A 26,096-nucleotide genomic window follows, 5' to 3' on the forward strand; every position below is an offset into this window, starting at 1 on the left:
CCTCCTGAATTATCATTTAATAGCAGACTAAGTAATATTACTTACCTATAATTTGAAAATACTTTATGGGAATATTAGGAACATCGGATGAAATAAAATGATGATTGTATACATTGTTATTATAAATCATATATTTTTTATATCGTTGTCGATTTGTTCTCAAAAAAAAATGTATATTACACGTTTTCAAAAAACTTAAATATATATATTACAAACAAGTCAACCATTTATGTATTTTTTTTAATATATATATAAATCAATAAACCAAAACAAAACATATAGTGTTGAAATTAAAGCTATGATTTTCATTAGCAAATTCGACCACTAAATGGCCCACTAAACTTAAATGTTGTTTTTTTTAATAATAATATTATATAATACATCTACTTAGAATTTATATTTACTCTTTATAATATTGCACATGATGAGTTTATTTTACAAAGGAGGTAGAAACATTTAAGTTTGCTTAGTTTGTGTATGTGTTTTTTTTTCTTTGAGGGGAAGTTGTTGATTAGTACGGTCGCCAAACTGCGTCCGTGCTGTGAGCTGGACCTCTTTGAGCACCGTTCGTGTTAAGTCGAGCGTCGTCTTGTCTCTGGGCTGCAGCTCCACAAGATCCATTGTTGGTGAGGAGTAGATCAGTTGAACCATTCATCTGCCTCTGATTGGAAGTCGAAAGTTGATCCATGACAGTTTGCAGATCGTTGTGGGATTGCGTGGTGTGTGAATGAAGGGAGTGGAAGTTGTGGGTTTGGTTCGCTGCAGAATACAGTTGCGAGTATAGCAGACTAGCGGGAAGGACTGGGTATAAGGAGTTGTTGCAGGTGCTGCTGGGATAGGTGGTCGGCGTCATGTTCTGATGGATGGAAAAGTTGGTGTTGTTGGTGTGGTTCACTCCTAACGTGCTTTGGGTCAGCAAATCGTCTTGGACTGGACTCTCAGCAGCGCTTGAGTTGTCGGATAACGATCGAGATCCTGATAAGGAGAAGTCCGTGTGGTTGGAGGAGTACCGCGGTACTAGTAGAGAAGAGGAATTTTGATTTTGGGTGGTGTGCGTTTGGGTCGTGACTAGTCCTAAATGCTGATCCAAATCCGTCGTCGAAGTATCTGGAAGTACTGTTAAATTCGATTAGGTTAAGGTGATCTTCGAAGGATGTTGAGTGTTCTTACATGAACCGACCGCAGTACCCGTACCGAAGGCATCTTGTGTGGAGCTCTGATCCGGCGTGGTTCCTGAGAAACCCAAAGCAGGAGTATTGAATTGAGAGGCAGTAGGCGCTGGACACGAACCTAAAGAGCTGGGAGTAAAGTACGGGGAGTACGCCCCCGCAGCCCCGTACCCCCAATGCGAGTTGGTCGACGTTAACCCAAATTGCGGCATATCTGGAAAAGCTGCAAGTTAATTAAAAAATATTTTGATTGATTGCTTCGTACAATCCCCGCAACAAAGCTCCGATCACAGCGGTTTTTTTCCCATTTCGTTTCACTACGCAATTTTTAATTTCCGAAGCGAATTTAATTGGCGTACTAATAGGTATTATAGTTGCTATAATGGAGTGTACTCTATACATGTTGGTAATGCAGTTGATGAGCATATCGAGCGGCCCTCCCGCAGCTTTCAACTGTCATGCCTCACCAAAGCATTCGTTGTTTTATCTCCCTCTGTCCCTCTCTCTCACTCTATCTCTTTTTTTTATACCGTTTCCAACATATAAAACCCATCAAACCCGTGTTTAGTCCACATGTTATTGAATGAGATCCCCGCAGAAACGAATTAATTGCTTTTTTTCATCGACCCTTTACCCCATCGTCGCAAAAGCTAAATGGAAATCGGTGCACAACTAAAGAATGATATGCGCTTCAATGAATTACGCTTATTGCGCTTCGGGGAGAAGTTTAACTTAATATGTTTGTATTCGAAACAAAGGAATAATATTGTTCGGTATCTAGCTGAGAACATCTTAATCGCTGAAAAGGATATCTTACTATTACAATTCCCTATCGGGGGCATCCTGAATCCAGTGAGGGGATCGGAGGCGGCGAACGGGAAGGGCCGCTGGCCGAAGGCAAAATGGAATTGTTGCTGCTGCCCTAAAAGAGAAAGCACTACATTAGCCTATAATACTGCTCTAGATACCAATTATGAAAGAAGATATGTTGGAAGATGGTGCACGTGTAGGCTCGGGTTTGGATCCCATCTACTCACACCACCCTTTCTTGTACACCACCCCTTTTCGTCCTGCGGAGCATTAGGGAACCGCAGGACTTGTTTGCAAGATAACGGAGTTGCGAGCCAAGTTTGAGCCAGTTTGTTCGGAATTGCTACAACTTCCTGCTATATTAGTTCACTTAACCTTAAATACTCCACTCTGTTGCATACAACTTATTAATAATATCTTACGGAACAAAACCCCCTCAGACTAGTTCCACATCCACCCTCCTTATATATGTACATATTCGCTTTAATGGTTCATTCTTAATTAAAACTTTTGTCTTGTCATGCATACGGCCTTTCATTCATTGAAACCGCGGAGCAGTTACACGCGGACGTATTTCATTTGATACAACGAAGCAAATGCAGACATAATTAAATCCACCGTTATTTCCATGGACCATCATCATTCGATTTATGGTATTAAAAATACGCGATGTATTAAACTTTAATTGGAGTTCACGCCGACTAAAAATAACGAACAATATGTGTTAGTTAATACATATATTTATATGTTATAAACTGCACTTCGACGAGCGACAAAAATTGAAAATTGAAATGAAATAAAACAAAGTGATTAAAATTTTCACCGAACAATTATTTTATTACCCTATGACATGAAAGCAATTCATTTACGACCATTAAAATATTCCCACTCGCAACTTTATTATTCTACACGAATTGATTTATTTCATAATTATAAAAATACAATACTAAATATTATCTAAACGTATTTCCAGTTTTTTTAAGTATAATTACAATAATCATTTCATTAAAAAATATATATTTTCATAATATTTTAATAAAACTTAGTAACTGTTCATTAGTTTAAGTAATCTTTACAAAATTAATAATAACTTAAAAGTTAAGAGCATTGTAGTAATATAGACAGGCAATGCTTCAATATATCTTTCCTATTGAGAATTTCAATTACACTCTAGTTTGTAATATTCCATGGTATCATTAAAATTATGATTGATTTATTATAATATTAATACATTTAAATACAAAATTATTCATTCGAAACATTACATAATAAATTCAATTTAAAATGTAAAATTTCTCAATTACTTAAGACGTGAGCATGTACACCTCAGAAAAATATTTTACTGTTACAAAGGTAACCAAATTAAATATAGTTACATAAATCATTTAAGTTGGTACACTTGTTAGTACATCTGTTTCTACATTTTTTCGTATATAAAATTTATTTGCTATAAAAACGCCAGAGATCAAAGCCTTTCATTCTATTTTGGAACATTCTCAAAATCTTTTTTTTTTATTTAATGCAGTAAACAGTTCTGATTCACAAATTGCAGCAGTATACAAATAATTTTATTTGTCTGATGGTATATGTTAAAATATTTAAATCTTTTGGAAAATTGTTAATTATACTTATAATTTATTAGTCTAGATTAAACCAATTCAAGGAGACTTCTGTCAATGTAAATATTCTAGGAAATATCTGTATAAAGAGGAAACTTCTATCAAAGTGAATGTAATTTGGTAATTTATAGTTGGTGCACCTGTCATAATTAATTATAGCAGTTGTCACATACAAATAACTTTGATTGTTGTGGTTGCACCATAATTGTTAATTTAGGTATGTTAAAATTAATTATATTGTATTATGTAACAATTGATGTCGATACATTTCTGGGGTCAGTCTGGATTATATGGAAGTGAGTGTTTTAAAGAGGAAACTTTTCTAATTCCTATGATTCTTTTGCAGTTTTCTTTTTGTAGCAGTTATCAAAATATAAAGAACTAAACTTTACTTTTTAAATTTATAATCGAATTCTCCGTAGAAATAATCTTTTGATTAATCTATGATTTTCACCCTTTCAAATTAAGGGGATGTTAGGGTAAATAAATATATTTTGGGGTAAAAGTTATATAAATTATACCGAAGTGATTAATAATAAAATGAAACTTATATAATTGTAAATGTATTTAGATTACATAATGTGTAGTTGGTACAAATGTAAAGGCACCATAAAGGTTGTACAAATCACATGTACATTACTGGTAGGCAGTCTGGATTATACCGAAGTGAGTGGTATAAAGAGTAGACTTTTATAAATGCGAATGTGTGTGTTTACTCAAGGGTAGCAATAAATCGTCTCTGAAATTCTTAGGGAGACCTGTTGCACAAGAAGGGGGCGAAAAGTGAAACTTTTAGAAAACGCGCCAAGATTTACCCGCAAGACACGTCCCGGCGTATTTAAGGAGCGGTGACTGTGGAGGCGGATGAAGGCGGCTGTATCTCAATCCGGAAACGACCCTAATCCCATTCTTTCCGCATCTGGTTTATTTAATTTTGCGCTTTCGGGGTTGGCAATTACAATCCGTTCAGAACCGGATGGAATCGATTAGGGATTATAATTACGTTGGCATTAATCAAGCGGCGGCAAAGAAATGGAAATGGAGCGGCGCGTGGAGGGAGGCGGTGTGGAGAAGGGTGGCCAAAGCGACCAGACTGCGGGGCAGGGCACAAAAGGGGAGCCTCCACGAACATGTGGACGCGAAATGTTTGTTTAGTACAGACCTATAAAATTTTATATGGTGATCGGGTTCAAACAAAGCCGGCGCTCTTTAAATATACACACACTCCCGCGCACACATACAAATCCAAATACATATATACGCACGCTGCGGGAATTTTCCCTTTTCTCTCGTCGGGAACGATTTTAAATTAGGCGCCGCGCTTTGAAATCGCATCCGAAAAACACAGTTAATTCGTGCCATTAAAGTTTCTGTGTTAAAAGCGGCTAGAGATAGAGATGGACGGGAACAAGGATGGGATAGAAGGAGTGGTAGAGGAATAGGAGTTCTGGTTTGGGGCAAGTGTTCGAGCTCTCACCCTAATCTAATACATGTCAAGAGGAAAGTGTCCAGCTGTCGGGGCTCCCCTGTCCTGCTAGGTTTTGTCACCTCCTGCTGATGCCAACTGCTGCAGACGTTAATTAATATATACTAGCAGGAAACGTAATTATTTCCTTCCGATGCAGAGGCTCGGTTCGACTCTGCTCAGCACGCAAGGAAAAAACGATGAGAATTGATTGGAACAAAAAGCACGGTAAGGGTGCGTCCCGAAGGATGCAATAGGTGGAAGGAGGGTGGCGTGTGCGGAGGTCCTGGAGCCCAAACTAAATATTCATCACCCGAGAATTTCCCTAAATTTGCAAGAGCTCTAGAGCTGAATTAATGAATTGAATTGGTTGATTAATTAATTAGAACTAGCTCATCTGGGGTCTGTTCCTGACCCTTTCGCATATAGTACCTCCTTATTTGAAGGGCCCCCTTCAATCCGCATTTATTTCCAACCATTTACACGCCAATCCATACTTCATACACATTTCCGAACGCTACTAGAATGCGACGAGGAAACAATACACCGATACGCACGAATTTCGTTCTGAAAATATTACAATTTGTATTTATTTCTCCCGATAAACTTCCTTGAAATTGTTCTCCAATGGTGCCAAATCTGATCAAATTGGTGCGAGCAGATGACTGAGTTCGGAAATAGTTTCCACAGGAACGTAGACGTCTGCTATTGCAGCAGAAACTTTATCCATTAATTGATTTGTTACTCTCCAAAGAAATAAAAATTACTTCCGACTACAACATTTTACATTTAATTCCAATACTTCAAATTAACTGTCACAAATGCCATAGATTCAATGTCTTGATAATTATCTTTTTTTTTGAGAAATTTTATGTTTTCAGTTTTATATTTTGTTGTATACATTTGTGTCGTATTATTGAAGAATATTCTTATACACACTAGATACAAGGTCTACTATCCTAATAATTATAATTGATCAAATATTATGTAGTTTTGAAGATATATGTTACTGCCATATCAATCATATTTTTTATGTATTCTTACTACACAAATTAATTGATTCTTTTGAACCAAGGGATATTGATCATAGTTTTCATAATCTATCATAGATTAGATCTAATTATTCCTTCATATTTCAAAACAATATCCAAATTAGTTGAAACTCACTGGTTTGTAATTTTTTGTCTATAGTTTTCATAATATGTCATAGATCAAACCTATGATAATTATCCTATTAGAAAACAATATCCAAATTAGTTGAAACTCACTGGTTTTGGATCGTGGTTCCCTGGGTCCATCTACCGTCACCTTGATTGCTTTGTTATACGTGGCCACTTGCGGCGGAGACGATGACACCGTTATCGTCAACGTGAAGCTCTTCCCTGAAAAATACGTAAATCATTTACTTTCATTCAGTTATTTCCATGTTACTCATGTTATTTATTTTTTGTTTTATTTATTTATTATACATTTCGCGTTACTGCAGTTTATTATTGTTAGGTAATCAAAAATATCAATTTCGGTTCAGCCAAATTTAAATTGTCCCCAGAGCACGGACCGACGGTTTCATATTTATATTGAAACCAATCCGCCCTCGATTTTGCAATTATGTTATTACACAAATAACAGCAACAACAATAACAGAGTAACAAAAAAAATAATATTTTAATCCGTATTTTTAATTGTTACAATTCCACAATACAAATAAATAAAATAAATCAACTCGTGTGGTTTATATTTTTTTATATAACTATAATATCTGTTATATCACACATTTTATTTATATTTTGATTGGTAAAAAATATGTTAAAATTACAAGATTTTAATATTGATATGAAAAAGAAAACAGTACATCTTGTAAATTACAGTAATTGCACCCTATCATGTTATGACAATTAAAAAAGTTTCATCTACTTATTTACTGTTTTATATATAAATAAAGATATTGGAAAAAGAGAAGTAACATCTAATACTTCATTTTCTACTCTTATTTTATTTTGTGTTAATTATTTATATTTTTTATTGACATGGAGTATTGTCATATCAGCCAACTTAAATTATTTTTGGTTTAGAACTAAAAAATGTTTCATACAATTTATACATAAATAAATTCTAACATAAAATAAAAAAAATATATATATTAATAGGCTAGCCAAAGGGCTAACGACCGAGGTCTTTCCGCCCAGGAACATAAATTTAATTATGAAATAATATCAGTATTATAATAATAATAATATACAAATGAACAATAGAAGAATAAGGGAAAAAAAGCAGCGGAGTAGGAACAAGTGTGTATCAATCGAGAGAGATAAGGTATTGGAATAGGGATGATGTGGGATATTTAAATTTGGGAAGGATATTTGGGTTTCGAGCGGAATGTTTCATATTTTTCCGCCATATATCAAAAAATGACTTCACGAGATGAAGTGAAACAAGAACAAAATTTAGAATTTTTTGTCTGTATTGTAGACATACTTGAATATATACTTATTCTTATAAAGCAGAGTTTCTCAACCTACAACGATCAATGGATCGTTGCAGGTCAATGACAACTGTCACCTTGGGTCAAACCGTTGATATGATCTTTTGCAATGATTCTCTCGCGTAAATTATTTGGGGGTTGCAAAATATTAATGACAGATCAATCCTGGTTGTTTTTCTACATATACTCATACTTCGAGGGTTCGCAGAATTTTTTTATATCCAAAAGGTTTGAAAATCACTGATCTATTGGGTTGCAATATGACTACAAAAAAATGTTGGAGTGCGCGGCTATTAGGTTGAGAAACGCTGATTTAGAGTATTTAGAGTCCATGTTAATTCTTTTTATTTTTTTGTATGACGTATAATTTTATTCACAATCTGTTCATCAATGTGAACATTGAGTAAATTTAAGATCGCGGTTGACATTAAATGGACAATTTTTCCCGATGGATAGATTATGATGATTTGATTTTTTAAATTTATTATAGTCGTCTTGTAGGTTAACTTCAATTTCCTTTGACTGTGAATCTGCTGCTATCCTTAACACTGTCATTGTCCATCGACTTGGCTGAAGGTCCATATGCTGAACCTCATTCATTTGACTATCCATCTGTGATGAACTATAGCTACAAGCACGGCTCACAAAGGGCCTGGCTTGATCAGGATTCGAACCGTCGCAGGTTCCATCGTGGTTGGACGACTTAAGCATTCGGTTATTAGTTACAATTGAATATAATTATTTCAGCTTTACCTGGAAAACTCTTTTATCTGTTAAGTATTTTTATTTTCTATATAATAAAGAATAAATGATACACCTGTCTCACATGATGTGTTGCAGGTTTTATTATATTATATTTATATCTATATCGATTTGAATAATAATAATATTTATACAGTTTTGCATATGAAAATCATAAGGGTCATTTTATTCAGTTGGCTATTTGCAAATGTATTAATAATTTGCAAATGAAATTGTACACATTAATAACTAAATATTTGCATTTGAAATAATAATGGTTGTGCGGTGGTTGGGGGAAAGGTAAAATGTTATCGATTGGAAAGACGAAAGTGGTGTGTGTATGTGTGTGGTTTTTGAGGGATGATAAGTTGTTGTGCGTGGTTAGCGCTTATTATTTTGTTTATACATTTTATTTGGTTTGGAGTGCGCGGCGTCACGCAGGGCTGAAGGCAGTGCGTCGTCGGTGGTGGTGGCGGCAGCGGTGGCGTCGGGTTTGGGTCGGAGGCGTCGCGACGGCAAGTGGGTAGCGTCACGCTATGGAGCCGACGGCGTCAGGCACCGCCACCGCCCCCGGGTCGCGGTCAGGCTACTGTTAACCCCCTGCATTGGCATTGGTTGCGTGGTCGACCTCCGCTGCCACCGCGACCATACCGCACTTACACTAGCGCCCAACACTACATTTCCACCAGAATCTTGATTGCCAAATTACTTGCCAATTAAACTGAAATACAAATAAACGACAACTTCTGGACATTCGTAATTTAATAACAATAAATTTTAAAAAAATCAAAAGTTTTTTTTTAATTTAAACATTTCTAAAGTCTGCTCTTTTTCATACTCATTACAAGTTTTCTTATTCTCTGCACTCTACTCCGCACCTATTGAGAACTTTAGGTTGATAATAATGGTGCTATTAATTATGTCAAATTACAGGTCAATTGAAAGCACCATATAATTTTGAGAGATATTTAGAATTCCTATTACAAGTTGATAATCGTTATATTTATTCTTTGCAAACTATTTCTTATTGTTAATGTTGTCTTAGGTTGGTTATGGTTATACAATGAATCCTGTCAAATTACATGTCAATTATAACAATCTGTCAAACGTTGCATTACTTAGGTTTATTATAGTTATGCAATAATCTGTCAAACGTTGCATTACTTAGGTGGGTTATGGTTATGCAATGAATAATGTCAAATTACAAGTCAATTGAAATAATCTGTTAAACGTTGCATTACTTAGGTTTATTATAGTTATGCAATGAATCCTGTCAAATTACAAGTCAATTGAAGTAATCTGTCAAACGTTGCTTTTCTTAGGTTGGTAATGGTTATGCAATTAATCCTGTCAAATTACAAGTCAATTAAAATAATCTGTCAAAATGCTGTCAAACTGTCAATTTGAAAAATGACACAAATGGCAATTGAAGTATCGTAAATATGTAAACAAACCAGTTTTTTGTTTGTTTTAATTTAATACTTGAAAGTAATTATATGTATACTTCAATTAATCATAAATAATCAAAGAAGAAGTGTTTAATGAAAGTATTTGCAAGCTTATATTTATAAATTAGAAACAAATAACTATAAAATTTAAGACTTAGTTAATTAGAAAATACAAAAAGATTAATGCATGTACTAGAATGTATATAATTATATATATAAATGATATTGATTATTTATTACAGGAAAATACACAAATTTTGAATTGAAAAATGGAAAATATTTATCGTTTTATCGATTATAATGAGTTTCAACTTTTAATACAAATCATCAATGAAATTATTTAAAAACGTTTGAATAGCAAAAAATTTGAGCAGAAAATACTTTTGGAAAAAAAATAAAGCTGAAAATGATTTAATGAAGATATCCGGAGTAGCAATTAATAATTGGTGTTGGGGTGGTCTGTGGGTGGATGTGCTTTGAGCCATGTGAGTGAAACACACACATGCGGGGGAGGAAAAAAAATGCACTACGACCACCATAAAATAAAGCGCTGAGCGCGTAAAAATCGATGCATTTAAAAGTGGCCAGAATGTAGCGGTATGTTTGAGGTATCACACAAACCCTAATGGCCGGGTTAAACACATCAAGTAGTGTGCATTTTTCACCAAAGCTCACCTACACTGTATACTACCCTGTGCCGGTCGGCCGGAAGCGGAAAAATCGCGCGCCCCATATGCAATTATCCCACCGTTCCTGGCACACAATCGATACCAACACTATACTGGCACGGAGTATCCGTATTTGTTAGCCACTGGATTATTTCCGAGCTTTATTTGAGTTTTGGTTTCGGTGCAGTTTGAATATTTGCTTTGGTGATTGCGATCCAAAAGCGGCTCGTCGTTATTTTATTTATTTATTTCTTCGTTCATTTTTGTTTTGTTTTGTTTTGTTCGGTGTGTTCCGTTTCGACTGTTTTATTTCTATGTCAGTACGGCATCCACCCCGCATTTTGTCCTGCTGCCACAGCCACCTCCAATGCATATCGCATCAGACTTTTTAATTTAATGCCATCATGCAAATGCAATTTGCACCACCAGCAACATAAACCACGTGAAGCATGAAAATGTTATATAATCATAGACTTGTCAAATGATGTTATGATCACTTTTTTCATCAAAATCTACTTACAGTCATTTTCTAACCATAAGACGCATTTTTGACATAACAATTTAGGTGCGTCTTATAGTCCGATGTATTTTATATTCCGGATAATACGGTAATATGTTTTACTATTAACTTTTTACATATATCGCACACAAGTAGAACAGTTGGTAGTAGTTAGTTTATTGATATTATACAGATACCTAAATATTAGGTCATTTACATCAGAATATTACTCAATTCTTAACATATATAAATATAGAACATCAAAGTCTATAGTCCAGGGGTAGCCAAACTGAGGCTCGCGAGCCGCATGCGGCTCTTCAAGAGTCTTGTTCTGGCTAGTGGATCCACAACAAAACACAAATATTATATATATTTAATATTATGATTGAGATTTTTTTTAAATTATTATACCAAAAAGTTTAGGTGTGGCTCTTGCAAAAAGTCTGGCAACTATAGTCAATTCACAAAAAACTTCTTAAGAAATAAAAATGTAGAAATTATAACATTTAACTCTTAGATAACTCCAAAAATATTTGTATATCCTTTGACTATGCGTACTAAATATTATTTCATTCGATAGTAATAGACTCTATACTGTATATTACCCGCACTATGCGAGGTATTGTTGCAGAGTCTACAATCATACCTCACATAGTGCGGGTAATCGATTCAGCCAATATCCCGGACAGTTTGAAACTGAATTAACCAAATCAAATAGAAATAAACCGCACAAAAAGAGACTTGACACATAAAAAGAGAATATTATTTTGTGTACTAATTTCTTTTATTTTTCTCAATTAAAATTTATTTTGTTTCGAATGATTTAAATTGGATTATAGAAAATCAGGACTAATCGAAGCCGCACTCTGCGAAGTACCAAATATGATTAATGTGAAATTTAATGACAATTGTACTTAAAAGACAGCTGCAATTGGACACTTTGCTACCATATGTACCAACTTAAATAAATTTATGTCACTGTATTCAATTAGCGGATAGGTACATCCCCTACATCGTATTACGTTATTTATGTCTCTTGTCAGGTGTAATATTGTGGCGTCATTAGTTAAGTGATTTATCACTTACGTAAGAATACCGAAATTGCATGATTACAAATAGACTAAAATGATCACTTTAATCTTTACTAATTATAATAATTTAATTAATTTCAAACAGTTTTGAGTCTAAGAAAGTAATTTAAATAATGATGATTCAACTTAATAAAATATTTTCATAAAATACTTATACCAATTTTGTAACTTTATTATTGAAATTTTATAAATACTTTGAACTTTTTAAAACTGATTAAATCAATATATCTATTACTTGGTTATCATTTTTTGTTATGTATTATTAATAAATTTATAAGATTTATAAAAATTTGGTAATGTAATAATTCTGCAATGTCTGCAATTACAAGTGTACGGGGCAACCAAATAAAGATTGTTTAAACGTTCAAAACAGCTGTGATTCGTTAAAAAAAACAAACGTTGATTGTAACCTTATGAAGTAGTGCGGATATAACATTTTAAACAAACACTTTATCATTAAATACTTCTGAAACAATACATTTTTAAATAAGTTTCCTTCAAATCTTTATGTCCATAACTTTGAAAGTTTACTTATGAACATGAAACACTTAGGAAATATCTATAGAAATAATTGTCAATCTTAAGTTTAAGTATAACCAAGGTTATAATAATTATAAAATTAATTGTAACATATTTCAAAAAATAAATAAAAGTTTAAAATCAAGTTATTATAATTTAGGCTAATCATAATATCAATTTATTGACCAAATAAAAAATAAATATTATTATTATTAATAAATATAAAAATACATATATTCATAACATAAATGTAACTTTTTTATCCATTTAAGTTTATGTAAAATTTTCTATTAAAATACATTTTTACTGTTTTGTGTTTTATCAACTATTTATATTGTTTAATTGCATTTAATGATATTGATTTGTACAATCTTGGAAAAGAATGCTTGGATACCAAAATGTATTACACAATTGTATGACTGGAACAACACTTTACGAGCAGTTTAATTCATGTGAAATTACAAGTGGAATAGTCCGACCACTATTTAATCAGTATCACATCGGCCCTTCGACAAAGTAGTGTATTACATTTTCTGTTATATACCGTAGACTGGACCATGAACGACAAAACGATATCTACTATACACAGTCGCAAACAATACATCAATCCAAAGCAAACTACGTCCATTAGAAAATGGAGTTTGTAATCAACTAAATCGGATCAATCCTCATTACATTTACAGTGCAAAAAAATTAACTCTATTGATTATAGCAGTGTTTCTCAACAACATTTTTTTTTTAATATATTTTATTATTTATATAATAGTAAATATTAGCGAATACAAAAAAATAGATATTTTTCTGTCAGCAGCAATTTTTGGAATGAAAAACATTGGTTTAAACTTTAATATAATAAATTTTGTTATAATTATCTTAACATAACACTTTTTTTCTTCAATTATTTGTAAAATTAAATAAAAAAAATATTAAAAAAACTTATATTTTACAAGGGGTTGCAGAAATCGCAGCCCTTATTAATAACATGATAACTTAAAAATACAGTTCTTTCAACAAATTTTGTTATTCTTGTAAATACATTTATAGTTGATATTGACCTTAAGTAATATTGAAGGTCTGCAGCCCTTGCAAACAAGAATTTAATAAAAAATAGCAATAAAATCATAGCTTAACAAATAAAGTTTGATTACTGTTGTAAATAGCTTTAAATTGGATTTTGAATTAGGTTGACTGTTTGAAACCGGACAAATCAAGGATTTGAAAACGACATAAAAGTATTGATAGGTTAAGAAACTTGTCTGAATAAAAAATGATTTTTATTTTTCTCAATTAAAATTTTATTTGTTTTGTTTGTTTGTAGTAAATCCGAACAAATCGAAGCCGCACTATGCGAGGTATTGTTGTATATGAAAGCATTTATTTTATACTGGAAGGGCTGCAGCCCTTATAAATAAATTGATAGAAAAAAAAAATTGTTCAATTTGTTATTTTAGTAAAGAATTTCAAAATTTGACATTGACATTAAGTTAATTAAAGAATGAATGAATGATGAACTGTTGTTAATAAGAAACACATTGTTAGTGCGAATAAAAGGTTAAAACCTTAATAGATACTTGAACGTGACATATTGCCATGGTAAAGGGGACCCGTTTCGATCATGCATAAAAGATCAACAAGCCCAGTACTTTCAATCCGTTAGTCGGAATTGCGTAATTTGAGTAAATTACAAAATTTATAGTAGAATTGTATAGGTCGCAGCACCTCGGGCTGCATTAAACAATTCCAACCATTTATTTTATAAACACGTAATGTAATTTTTGGTATTTTCCCATTAATAATGTACAAAACAATATAAATACTGTAAATAAATTTATTTAAAATACAAAAATATATAGTAAATAATAGTACAACAACACACGTGTAATCGCGTTGAACTCATAATGTACACATAATGTCAATACATTGTGTGTGCTGTGCGTTATTTTGAACCCTCTCGAATCTCTCTCGTACACACATACACACATCATGTTGCTATTTATGATGTTCAAATATCGATCAATAATCTCTATCTTCCCCCAATTCAATGGCACACACACAGACACGTACGCATACAGACTACTCTTTGCACACGCAAAGGCTTGCAGCAGCCATGGCAAATGGAAAATGGAAAATAATTGGAGCCCACTAATCTAAGTGATCGATCCGAAATTTAATCACATGTATCTTCTACAGATACAGAATTTCATTATAATTGTCAAATTCCTAAATCTACTGAATTTCATTAAAAACGTTAAGATTTTTTTCTCATCTATAAAAACGTACACTAAGCAGAAATAAATATAAATTAAGTATTGAATTTGTTATATGAATTTGTGATCCGAAATTTAATCACATGTATCAACAAATTCAGAATTTCTTTGTAATTGTCAAATTCCTAAATCTACTGAATTCCATTAGAAACATTTAGATTTCTATACTTTTTTTTTCTCATCTATAAAAACGTACACTAAGCAGAAATAAATATCAATTAAGTATTTGATTTGTTATATGAATTTCTCATCCAAAATTTAATCACATGTATCATCAACAACTTCAGAATTTCTTTGTAATTGTCAAATTCCTAAAACTACTTAATTTCCATTAAAAACATTAAGATTTCTATAAAAAAAAAATCTCATCTATAAAAACGTGATATACTAATCAGAAATAAATATAAATTAAGTATTGTATTTGTTAAACAGATTTTTTGAAATCAAAATATAAACTATTTTTTTTATCAAATTTTATTGTGAAATTGCTGAAATTACTGAAATTCCTTATATGCTTTATCGCGGTGACAACAAATAATTAAATTTTTTCTAAATCTAAGTAAATTCTATAGTAAAGTCTAACTAAAGATTACTAAGCTTTTCATTATGTGAATAAACTACAACACAATTTTCAACATTCCTTGTTTTTTTTTTCAAATGAATAATTTATAAATATTAAAATTTAATCAAATAGTGCATTTTCAAAATTTAATTAATTTATAATTATAAAAATGTAATCAAATTGTGAAATTTGTAAATGTAAAGAAATTGTATAGTAAATATTTTTCTTCATATAAATAAATACAATTTACAAAATTATTGGTTATTTCGACTGAACTTACAAATTTAAATGTAGTTTGAATAAAATTATCAAAAAAAATCAAATAGTCAAGATGTGTGTAATTAATAATTGTGAAATTTCAAAATATTCTGATTTTTTTCTAACAAATCCTTCAAACTTCTAAACTCTTTTCTTCATGTGAATAAACTATTAGAACGAATAATTAAATACCAATTAACTATAGGATTTGTTCTATATATTATTTTATGGACATGACATATATTTCTTAATTGTAACAAGTCACGTGATATACATTTCCGTAATAAAAAAAAACAACTTTTTTGTATTTGAATCGTCTCATTCAAATAAATGAAATATTTATATAAATAATATATAAATAAAATATCATTTAGTTTATTAGATCGGTTTTAATTAATATTATATAATTAATATTTTGAAATCTTCTGAAATTCCATTAGGAAATCTTAAAACTGCTACTATTTTTTTCTCATGTGAATAAACCATTACAAGGAAGAATTAAATATCAATTAAGTATATAATTTATTATACAGATTACATTTTAGTCATGACATACAATTACTAATTGGAACAAGTCACGTGATATATAGTTCTGTAATAAAAAATAATTACTTCTTCTTTGATTCTCTTGATTATTTCATATTTAATTAAACAGTTAATTAAACAGTTATAATTCAGATCTTTCTTAGTTTGTGTGGACTAAATTCCTTATTTCAATCAACTTTTTAATAATATAAATAAACAAATGTATAAATTTTCATTAAAACATGATTGTATTACAGTTCCTTATGAATTTGGAATAAACAATCAATGTTTGTTAAAAAAATATTTTCAATATTTATGATTTATGGAAATAATGAAGATACTATTAATTTTAATTGGTATTGCATTGATTGGTTAGTAAATTGTTTAAATAATTTAAATTATAAGTGCGATGGTGGTGTAATGGTCAGCATAGTTGCCTTCCAAGCAGTTGATCCGGGTTCGATTCCCGGCCATCGCATATAGTTTTATATAAAATATAGATTTTGATTAATATTAGATCTATTTTATTCATCAATTAATTTTCAGAACGTAAGGTAAAAATTTGGCCAAAAAACGTAGGCGTTGGAATTTTTCAATTATTTTCATATATTGTTTATTATGTAATAATTATAATGGAATTTGTTATATAATTGTTATAATAAATATTCTAAGTAGGTAGTAATAGTGTTTGGTAATAAAAAAAAATAATTCTATTTTCTTATTATCCATTCAAATTAAGTAATGATGATTATAAATGAAGTATATCACAAAATCAAGGTTTTTCTTTGAAAACACAGTAAAATATAGAAAAAAACCCTAAGATTTAGGTAAACTTTGACCCAGAAAAATATGCGAGTAAAGTGACATAATACCAAAATATTTCTTGTCTTAAGAAAACTTTAATTAACCAAAATATTCTCAATACTCATGAAAACTGTAAAAATAATATTAATTTTATATTTTTTCATCATATTTCTATAACAATGACAAAAAAAAAGAAAGATTTCTCTTAATCGTTTATTAATTTTATTGTACAATTTGGTAATTTCGTATATATTCTCAATCTTATGAAAATTTTCAAAAGATATACTTTTCTTTGAAAACACGACTAAAATATATCAAAACATAATAAAAGGATAGACTTTGGTCGATAGAATAAAATGCACCAATATTTGCCAATAAAATGATATAATATCAAAATATTTCGTATCAAAATTATAAAAAGTTTATTAATATTTTAGTTTATTCGTCATATTTCCTAAGATATTGTTCAACAATCATTGATTTCTGTTAATCGTTCATTAATTTTCTTAAGCAATTTAAAAAAATCGTTAGTAGTTCCAACTCTCATCGAAATTGTAAAAAGTTTATTAATTAAAACATTTTCTTCGTGTTTTTTTACAATATTGTACACAATCATAGATTTATTTTATTCATTCATTAATTTTATTGATAAATTCAGATCAGATGAAATCAATATCATGTTTTATATATTTTGAAAAAATCCGTTCGGCTAAGGTGTTCAAAACCGGACGAATCGATGAACTAAATAAATACAAAAATAATCAAAACCGCTCTATACTAAGTACTGCTGCAATTTGGATAATATAGATTTTATCAAAATTTATTGTTGAAATTGTAGAATCCAAATTGATTTTATAATCAGCTTTAACGATTACATTCAAAATATAAACTAGTTATTAACAAATTTTTGCAAATAATTTTATATATAAAGTACTTACAGCTCTATTTAGTTTTCATTACGTTGTGAATTTATCAAACAAACGCTTTCCACAAAGAGTAGCTTAACGCACATCGAATTAATTAATTAGCTGCATTTAATGGAAGACCCTAAATTAATATCATTAATTAATTTGGAAATTATTTATAATTGTTGGGCATTTAGCTTTAAATCTGGCGCAAATACTGATGCCCAGTATGGTTCATCCGCAAAAGTGGATGTATCTGTGTGTGTGTGTTTATAATATAACTATAGATGATCGATTGAAAACTCGCATTTATTCATAATGGAGATAATTGGACAAAATAAACCAATTTTATAATGCACAATTATACGGTATAATATGCATGTATATGGGACATGCACAGTTCAAATATTCGAGCTTTAAATTTATGAATCACAAATGTAATTGATTTTCAGTTTTAACTTCTATAGTTAATATAGATGAAAATTGTACTTGAATACAAAATATTAGTATTTTTAACAAATATACAAATAAAACATGTAAATCATCTATATAACTTTCTATACAGAATATTGATTTAGTAATACAGTGAAACCTCGCATAACGAGCATTTCACTTAACGAGAAAAATGAATTGTAAGAAAAATGACTCGCTTAACGAGCGACGTTTCGTATAACGAGTGACGATGAGAAGAAAAGACTCGTTGCGCGTCTTCTACATCATTTTTAAAACTTGTGTACACATATGTGAATATGTTTCACTATACGAGTAAAAATCCGGAAATTTTGGAACTGTATTTTTTTGGAACACAAGACCAGCGCCCAGAGGCGCATCAAACGTAATAGTATTGTTTTCTTGACGATGTGGGGCGCAAATAAAATATTTGACATCTTTGATTTTATGAGGAGGTAGCGCAAATTAGATATTTGTCACCAGGCGCAATATTTCTTGCACTGCAAAAGACGCACTTTTTTTACATGTCTTATGGTCCGACGGTAATTGTTTTTTTCGAAAAATTGTACCATATATTTGGGATGCATCTTATTGTCCAAAAAAAAATATATTTATTTACAATTGTATATTGATTATAATTTGGGTCAAAAAGGCCTTAGTATTTCTGCCCAGTACATATTTCTGCCTTACATTTGTTGAAGGCAATTTCATAGATTTAATGTGTATTTTTCAGAAGCAAATAAATCCAAAAAAAGTTAAAATCACCAAAAAAAAAATCAGACTGGATATTTTCCCAATTCATAATAATTTTTGTCTTGAAATAATTGAAAAATCTAAAGAATATTTCAAGGATAAAATATTTAAAATTTTCCAATTTATAATAAGTTTCTATAACAAAAATGTTATTATTGCTAAAAAAATTGTGAGGAAATTATCAATTAATTGGAACTGAATGTTTCTTGAACAAATTTAAATGAATTTATTGAAACACTACAAAAAAATAGTACTTAAGTTAAAGATGTTGCAAGTGATATTCCTGTTGGTTCTTTCGTTTTTAAGTTGACTTTATGATACTTCAAAGCAGAGAATTGGCAATTAAAATATTTGACTATGACATTAAGTAGACTATTAAAGTTGCTAAATATAGCTCTATGGCTGCAATTGTAAAATTTCTAAAGAAAGTTAAAAACTAACCATTTCTAAAGATTCTACCACTAATTTATAGTTCAGTATTATAAATACATAAAAGTTTAAAATGGACAATCATTATTTTCTGTGTTTCTTTCAGGGCTATAGTATAATTGATTTGTCTCAAGTTTATTTAGGATTGTTTTTATCAGGTTACTAAAAACGTATTGTTGTTTAACGGGAAATTTAAATATTGGAGTTTTTAAAAAACCCGCTCTACCACTAGTTTATATACAAAAAATAAGCATTGTAATAATACAGATTATAATTTCATCAACACATAAATAATTATTCGCAACCAAATTTTTGCTGTTTTTGAAATTCCTAAATCTACACAAATTCCATAATAAAGCCTTCTTTATATTTTTGTCTAGCGAATAAACGAAATTCATCTTATTTAGACAAAAAACAAATCACATGTATCAATTTGAAAAAACTCTTATATTTTATGGTATAAGAACATATGTAATATCATTACATAATGAATTAAGAAAAATGCATAAATGTAATTAGAATTTTGTTATTTGTTTGGAAATAAAAATAATTGAATACTGGAATAAGGAAATTTGGTTTTCTTTCAAAATAAAAATAGACATAGAAGAAGATATGATGACATGTGTGCCAACTTAATAATGTTGAAATAGTTTAAGAAAAAAAATGATAAGTTTTGAAGAAAACTCTTTTCTCTATATTTTAATAAGAAAATTTCATAAATGTAATTAGAGTATTGCTATTTGTTGGGAAATAAAAATAACTGAATACTAGAATTGGGAAATTTGGTCAATAGAAAAAAAGCTTTGGTTTGGATTTTGTGTGGAATTGGAGATGAATAGAACGAAATAAAAAAAAATAAACGTTATACTGAAAAAGCTGTAAAGCATCGAGTATATTTAATTCAACCCGTTAGCATTATTTTAACCGCCACTTGTTTTCCTTTCATATATATTTTATTTATTTTTTTGCATTTGCTCCATTTTAATTTTCTCTTTCTCTCTTTATTTGGCACTGCATTTAACATTTTAATCCGACGGCTAAAAATGAGGGAGGGCTTCGGTGTCGTCGTCAGCGGCGGCGGCGGCAAGTGGATAGATATGTAACGGACGAGTGGACGGCTTATTTAACGCAGGATTAACTTTTATAAACTGTTGACACATTTCCGCTAGGACCCACGTGTATCCGGCGGGAACCGCGGAGGCGGCGATTTTTCCGCGCGCGTGTCATGCGCGTCCCGCCCCCAAGAAAATCTCACCGTTCCCAAGAAAACTCTCCGCGTCGGATAAGAGAGAGATTTTCTTACTTCTCCGGCATTCAAATCACTCGAGAAATCTTCACGAAAATATGCTCAAAAATTACTTACTTTTTCATTTCATTCTGATACAAATTTAGACATTATTGGTTACATAATATATGAAATTTCACAAGTAACTTAAGAAAATATTTTCAAAACAAAATCTAATACTCATGGATACTGACTCGTACTTGATAAATCATTTGTTATATATTATGTAACGTATAGTTAAAATTTCCAAATCATCTAAAAAATGCTTAAGAATTTATATATTGTGCAGTTTTATATCATTTTCAATTGTTGTAAAGGTGAAAAATGTAAAGAAAATAATTAAAGAAAGTTAATAAAATGTAAAAATATAACTTTTAAATGTATTATATAATAAAATATAGGCACTTCTTCAAGTTATTTAGAATTTACATTTAACTTTAAATTTTAAATATTTTTAAAACTGTATAAAAATTAAATTGAATTCTTCCATTTTGTCTTTAAATATACATAATAATTGTTAAAAAAAAACTGTATTGACTACATAATTCAAGATATTTAAGAAATAATAACAAAATAAAATAATATTTTTAATATTACACCTTTTACTGACTAAATAGCAACGTTTTTCATGTGATATAAAAAACGTACTGCTTTTATTGTTTGTTGGATGAAAATTTTCTGTTACTTGTTTTTGTAACTGTTCACTTCGAATACTTTCAAATCACATATTATGAACAAAGATAATTAAATTATTTTGCTTTAAACTAGTATTTTCAGGCTTTATTTACAGAACATATTCATACTTTTATATGTAATTAAAAATGTTTCAAATTATTTTGTAATAAATGAATTATATAATGTTTCAAGAGAGAAACAAAACAAGTAACTTTAAATTATTTAATTATTTGTGTTTTAATCGTATTATCATATATTGGTATAGAGTACAAGAAAATTCTTAATTTCTTTTATATTATAACAATTAAATTTTAGATTAATTATTAAATAAAATCATTATTTTAATTATTTAACCAAATATAATAAATAATCATTATATTCTCTACATTTTCATTCATTATTTAATTAATTAATTATTTTAATTTTCTATTGTGTAATTAAAACCTGCAGTTTCGTGTTGTGAATTACAAGTTATTTACAAGAAATATTTAGCAATTGAAACTGACGTGAATTGAATCTGATGTGACTTCAGTATTCACAAATCATTATTTTACAATTTGTCTTCACTAATCACGTTCTTTTGTATTATTTCATTATTATTACATCATTATTTGATCATTCTTTAAACACATACAAGAAGATAATATGTAATAAATATTTATTATTGAACTTTTAACATATAAAACTTTATTTTTCAATTATATGACAACATTTGATCTAAAAATGTATTAGTAATACTTTACATAATTAGTAGATATTAATTAAGATTTATTAATGATAATTAATAACTACCATTAGTTTTAAGTATATTTTCTATCATTGGTTTATTTAATTTAATGTAGTTTTTACACTATTCCTATATAATTAATTGTAGAATATTAATAGATTAAGTAAATACGAATATATTAAATTATTTGCTTTACTTATTTGATAAATAGTTACATTCTTAACAAAATATAATACTTCTTGTTGTTTTAACACCATACTTTGTTAATTGTATAAATAATACTGAAGGCTTAACTACTCTATTAATAATTTCTTTCAAATACAAATATATTTTATATATACAAAGATGAAATTTGATTAGTTTTATCTCGAAAATGTAAATATGAATATACTAAACAAAATACGATCAAAGAGTACAGTTCTGGCACATTATTTATTGTTCATTTCTAATTTATTTCAAAGCTATTTAAAATTAATTACAGTAATAGTTTTAAGAAATTAATGATTTATTATATTGAATACAGTTTAATTAATACTTTTTATTAAATTATTTAGTGAATAGAATTGTTTTGTTTACTAATTACCTTTTTTACTAACAAAATACAAATAATTTCAATGTAATGTAAGGATTGAAACTGTTGTTTATTGTTAATTTCTGATTTGGTTGAATTGGATTTCCAATTAGATACAATGTAGAAGGGTTGAATAGACGTTCAATTAAATCTTATTATTGTCGTTTGATGATGGTAAAGGGGGTGCTAAAAATGTGCGTTAAGATTAAAAGGGAACGTTCGCGCGTGTAACTGGGCTAATTGCGTTAATAACAGGGGACTAAGTAAGTTAAGAAAGTTGTATTTGAGGGGTTGGTTTACCTCGTCCGCTTCTACCGACGAACCGAAGATCATTGAATTTCGCCACCTGGTTCTTCATCACCGCCGTGCAATTCCTCAGCTCCGCACAGTAATTTTCATCGTTTCCAGCTCGCACCGTAACGACGGTGCCGTCGCCGATGTCACCTAGTGCAACCACCTTGAAGGCGACGGGTAAAGTCTTGTTGGATCTCCAATGAGGAGGAAGGACAGTGCATACAAAGAGCGGACTCCCGGTGCGGATCAGTTCTCCAGGATGCTCGGAAAGGAAGTCGTTGAGGGTGCGCTCCGCCAGTATATCGCTGGTCATCTTGCTGTAGGTGTCGTTGATGATGTTGGTACCTTCTGGGGATGCGGCGGCACCCGTCGCCGTTTGGCTGGTGGTGTTGGTGAGGTGCATCTCGGATGGTTCCCAGTCACCTAACATTAATCACCACCAGACACATTTAAATTTCGGCTCCTTTTTTCTTTACTCGAAATCCTCAATTCTCACACATCCACATGCATATACATACACCGGGGGAAAAATATGAATCGCGTATGTATCACACGCACCTCAGCTACGTGTTGCTAGGCAACATATGACGTAGCGTCAACAGTTATATATATTTTTTTATGCCTGATTCTTGCATGCGGGGGCGGTCGTCAGAGGTGGCGGCGCACTTTTTAAATTTTTTTATAATTTCAGCTTGTCACATTTTTGCGCGCACTTTCGTATGGAGAGGATGCACAGGCCGCGTGCTGCCCGTTCGGAGGTTGTTCTAATAGTAGCGTCGCGACGCCTCGTGTATGCACGCACGTTAAATTCAAAAATAAAATATACAGATAATGATGAACGTCGAATGGAAATAAGCGCGTAAAAGTTTCGTAAAGTAAGTTTAAAATTTGATCCGTAGGGTTGTTTCCGTGGATGGAATGTATTCGCTCGCGCTAGGTGTAGTTTAAATCAGTTTGGTTGAGCGGTATTTTGGCTACTAAACGTTCCAGCGTACAAGCGAATCCACGCAGTAAACATGAAACTCGGTATCACCACTCTTAACAGTGAATGCAGGACGGGGATGGCATCCGGTCGTCTCTTTCTGGCACATCGGATGCCATATGGCTGTTTTCCGCGACGCCGGTCTACACTCGACTACAGCACACACACGCGGCGAGAACACGCTCCGACCGCCGGTGCAGCGTCGCGACGCGTATCAGAAGAAGAAGGATATAGCGGAGTGCCGTCCTAGCAGGTAGTACTACACTCGTGCGCTTTGATAACCCTTTGCTTATCACGAAAAAGGACCGAACAATCGGAGCGGGCGGAAGTTGAAAAGAGATGGTCGATGGGTAGATTAAAACAGAAGCTAACATAAAGGGGGTGCACGTGCGAGGGAGAGGCGCGCATAGGGCGCCCCCGGCGATGGACTGAGATAGTCGAGGTTGTGGTCAAATTGGGCCGGGCCTCGCGGTAACAAAGGACCGCCGCATGCCGTTCCCAGTGAGTTCGACGGAGATAGACAGTAATACGCGGTTTTGCGAATTTGCTAGCGGTGAAGGAGGATGGAAAGCGGTCCTACGCAAGCGCCACATACGCCAAAACCAGATAGGCGGCGAAATTTTGCCCCTTCGTCCTGCCGAAAATAAAATACTCTCGAATGAAACACGAAAAAGGACACCTCTGAAATGTTGCTCACCAGAAAAACCTACGTAAGAACAAATAAAAACTACATAAACAATAAAATCTGAATCATTTAATAAAAAATAAATAAAAAAACACACTAAAATAAGTATCTAGTAAAAGTTGACTACAAAAAAAATGAACCTAGATTAATATGAAGTTAAACAATCATAAAACAAATCACGAAAAATAATTACAAAAACTTTTATAACTCGAGTGTTGGAGACAAGCAAACATTATTCTCAAAGTATTTTTAATTCTTTAATCGTTGCAAATATTTCTTTTAATGAATTATAAAATGAATCATTTAATTTAAATAGAAATACGTGTATCATCTAAAATTTGTGGATGAAAAAAAAATAAAAAACCTTAATGAAACACAAAAAACGACACCACCAAAATGTTGCTAACCAGAAAAACCTACCTAAATAAAAACTACAAAAATTATAAAATCTGAATCCTATAAAAAAACACTAAAATGAGTATCTTCCAAAAGTTGACTACAAACATATTGTACCTAAATGAACATGAAGTTAAACAATTATAAAATAAATCACGAAAAATAAACACTCAAACGTTTATAACTCGAGTGTTAAATATTCTCGAATGAAATACGAAAAAGGACACTTCTAAAATTTTGCTCAGCAGAAAAACCTAGGTAAGATACGAATAAATACTACAAAAAATAACAAAATCTGAATTATTTAATAAAAAATAAAGAAAAACATATTAAAATGAGTTTCTTGCAAAAGTTTACCACACAAAAATTGAACCTAAATGAACATGAGCTTAAACAATTATAAAATAAATCTTGCAAAATAAACACTAAAACTTTTATAACTCAAATGTTGGATATTATTCTCGAATTATTTTGAAAAATTCTGAAAAAAAAAGTGAGACGTACATAAGTGAGACAATAAAAAAGATGAAATTATAAATTAAACCAAATAAAAGTAAATCTTCTCGAAATGAAACATTCTGCTGAAGAATAATAAAATTCTATCCTTCATCGTTGCAAATATTTATGACAAAGAAATATAAAATTAATTATTTCATTTAAATAGAAATATTAAAATGAACATCATCTAAAATTTGTGTATGAGAAAAATAAAAACCTTAATGATACAGGAAGAAGAAACTAAAAATTAACAATCAATTATTTAACAATCTTTATATATGAAATATTTAAAAGTTACTAAATAAACTGAAAAATCTAGTAGGAAAATAATTTAAATTTATAAATTTAATGGGAGTAAAAGAGTATTAACGATACAATTAATATATTTGATGAATCATTAAAAAAATAACACTAAATTAAGTTATTAAATTTTATTTATTAAAAAAATAAAGCAACATTTAAATGAATACAATCTAGAAAAACATGAAATTAGATGAAACAAGTAAATAATTATTAAAA

At 30.7% G+C, this 26,096-nt stretch overlaps 1 protein-coding gene and 1 non-coding gene across 4 annotated transcripts; one reads left to right on the forward strand and one right to left on the reverse strand.

Moving 5' to 3' along the window:
- Positions 1-427: 427 nt before the first annotated feature.
- Positions 428-24,151, reverse strand: LOC108560903 (runt-related transcription factor 3). Of its 3 annotated transcripts, none has more exons than XM_017918623.1 (5): positions 23,023-24,151; positions 6,332-6,445; positions 1,987-2,091; positions 1,171-1,392; positions 428-1,116 (listed from the first exon to the last, which is right to left on the reverse strand). In XM_017918623.1, the coding sequence occupies exons 1-5, from the start codon at positions 23,444-23,446 to the stop codon at positions 512-514; spliced, it is 1,470 nt and encodes a 489-aa protein (XP_017774112.1). In that variant the 5' UTR covers positions 23,447-24,151; the 3' UTR covers positions 428-511. The 3 variants fall into 3 exon arrangements, with proteins under 3 accessions (XP_017774112.1, XP_017774111.1, XP_017774110.1); XM_017918622.1 differs by having other exon boundaries at positions 1,171-1,383; positions 1,987-2,106; XM_017918621.1 differs by having other exon boundaries at positions 1,987-2,106.
- On the forward strand, positions 16,530-16,601 carry Trnag-ucc. The gene has a single exon. It is a non-coding gene; the product is annotated as a tRNA-Gly (tRNA).
- Positions 24,152-26,096: the final 1,945 nt, after the last annotated feature.

Source organism: Nicrophorus vespilloides, unplaced genomic scaffold (genome assembly GCF_001412225.1).
Source record: "Nicrophorus vespilloides isolate i.1.1-1 unplaced genomic scaffold, Nicve_v1.0, whole genome shotgun sequence".
Lineage (NCBI taxonomy): Eukaryota > Metazoa > Arthropoda > Insecta > Coleoptera > Silphidae > Nicrophorus > Nicrophorus vespilloides.

Excerpts from the sequence above, each read along its gene's own strand:
- LOC108560903 (XM_017918621.1), bottom strand. The coding sequence starts at position 23,446 with ATGTTAGGTGACTGGGAACCATCCGAGATGCACCTCACCAACACCACC. Across the intron at positions 6,446-23,022 it reads CGTCGGTAGAAGCGGACGAG|GGAAGAGCTTCACGTTGACG; the intron begins GTAAACCAACCC and ends CGTATTTTTCAG. Across the intron at positions 1,117-1,170 it reads GGGTACTGCGGTCGGTTCAT|TACTTCCAGATACTTCGACG; the intron begins GTAAGAACACTC and ends CGAATTTAACAG.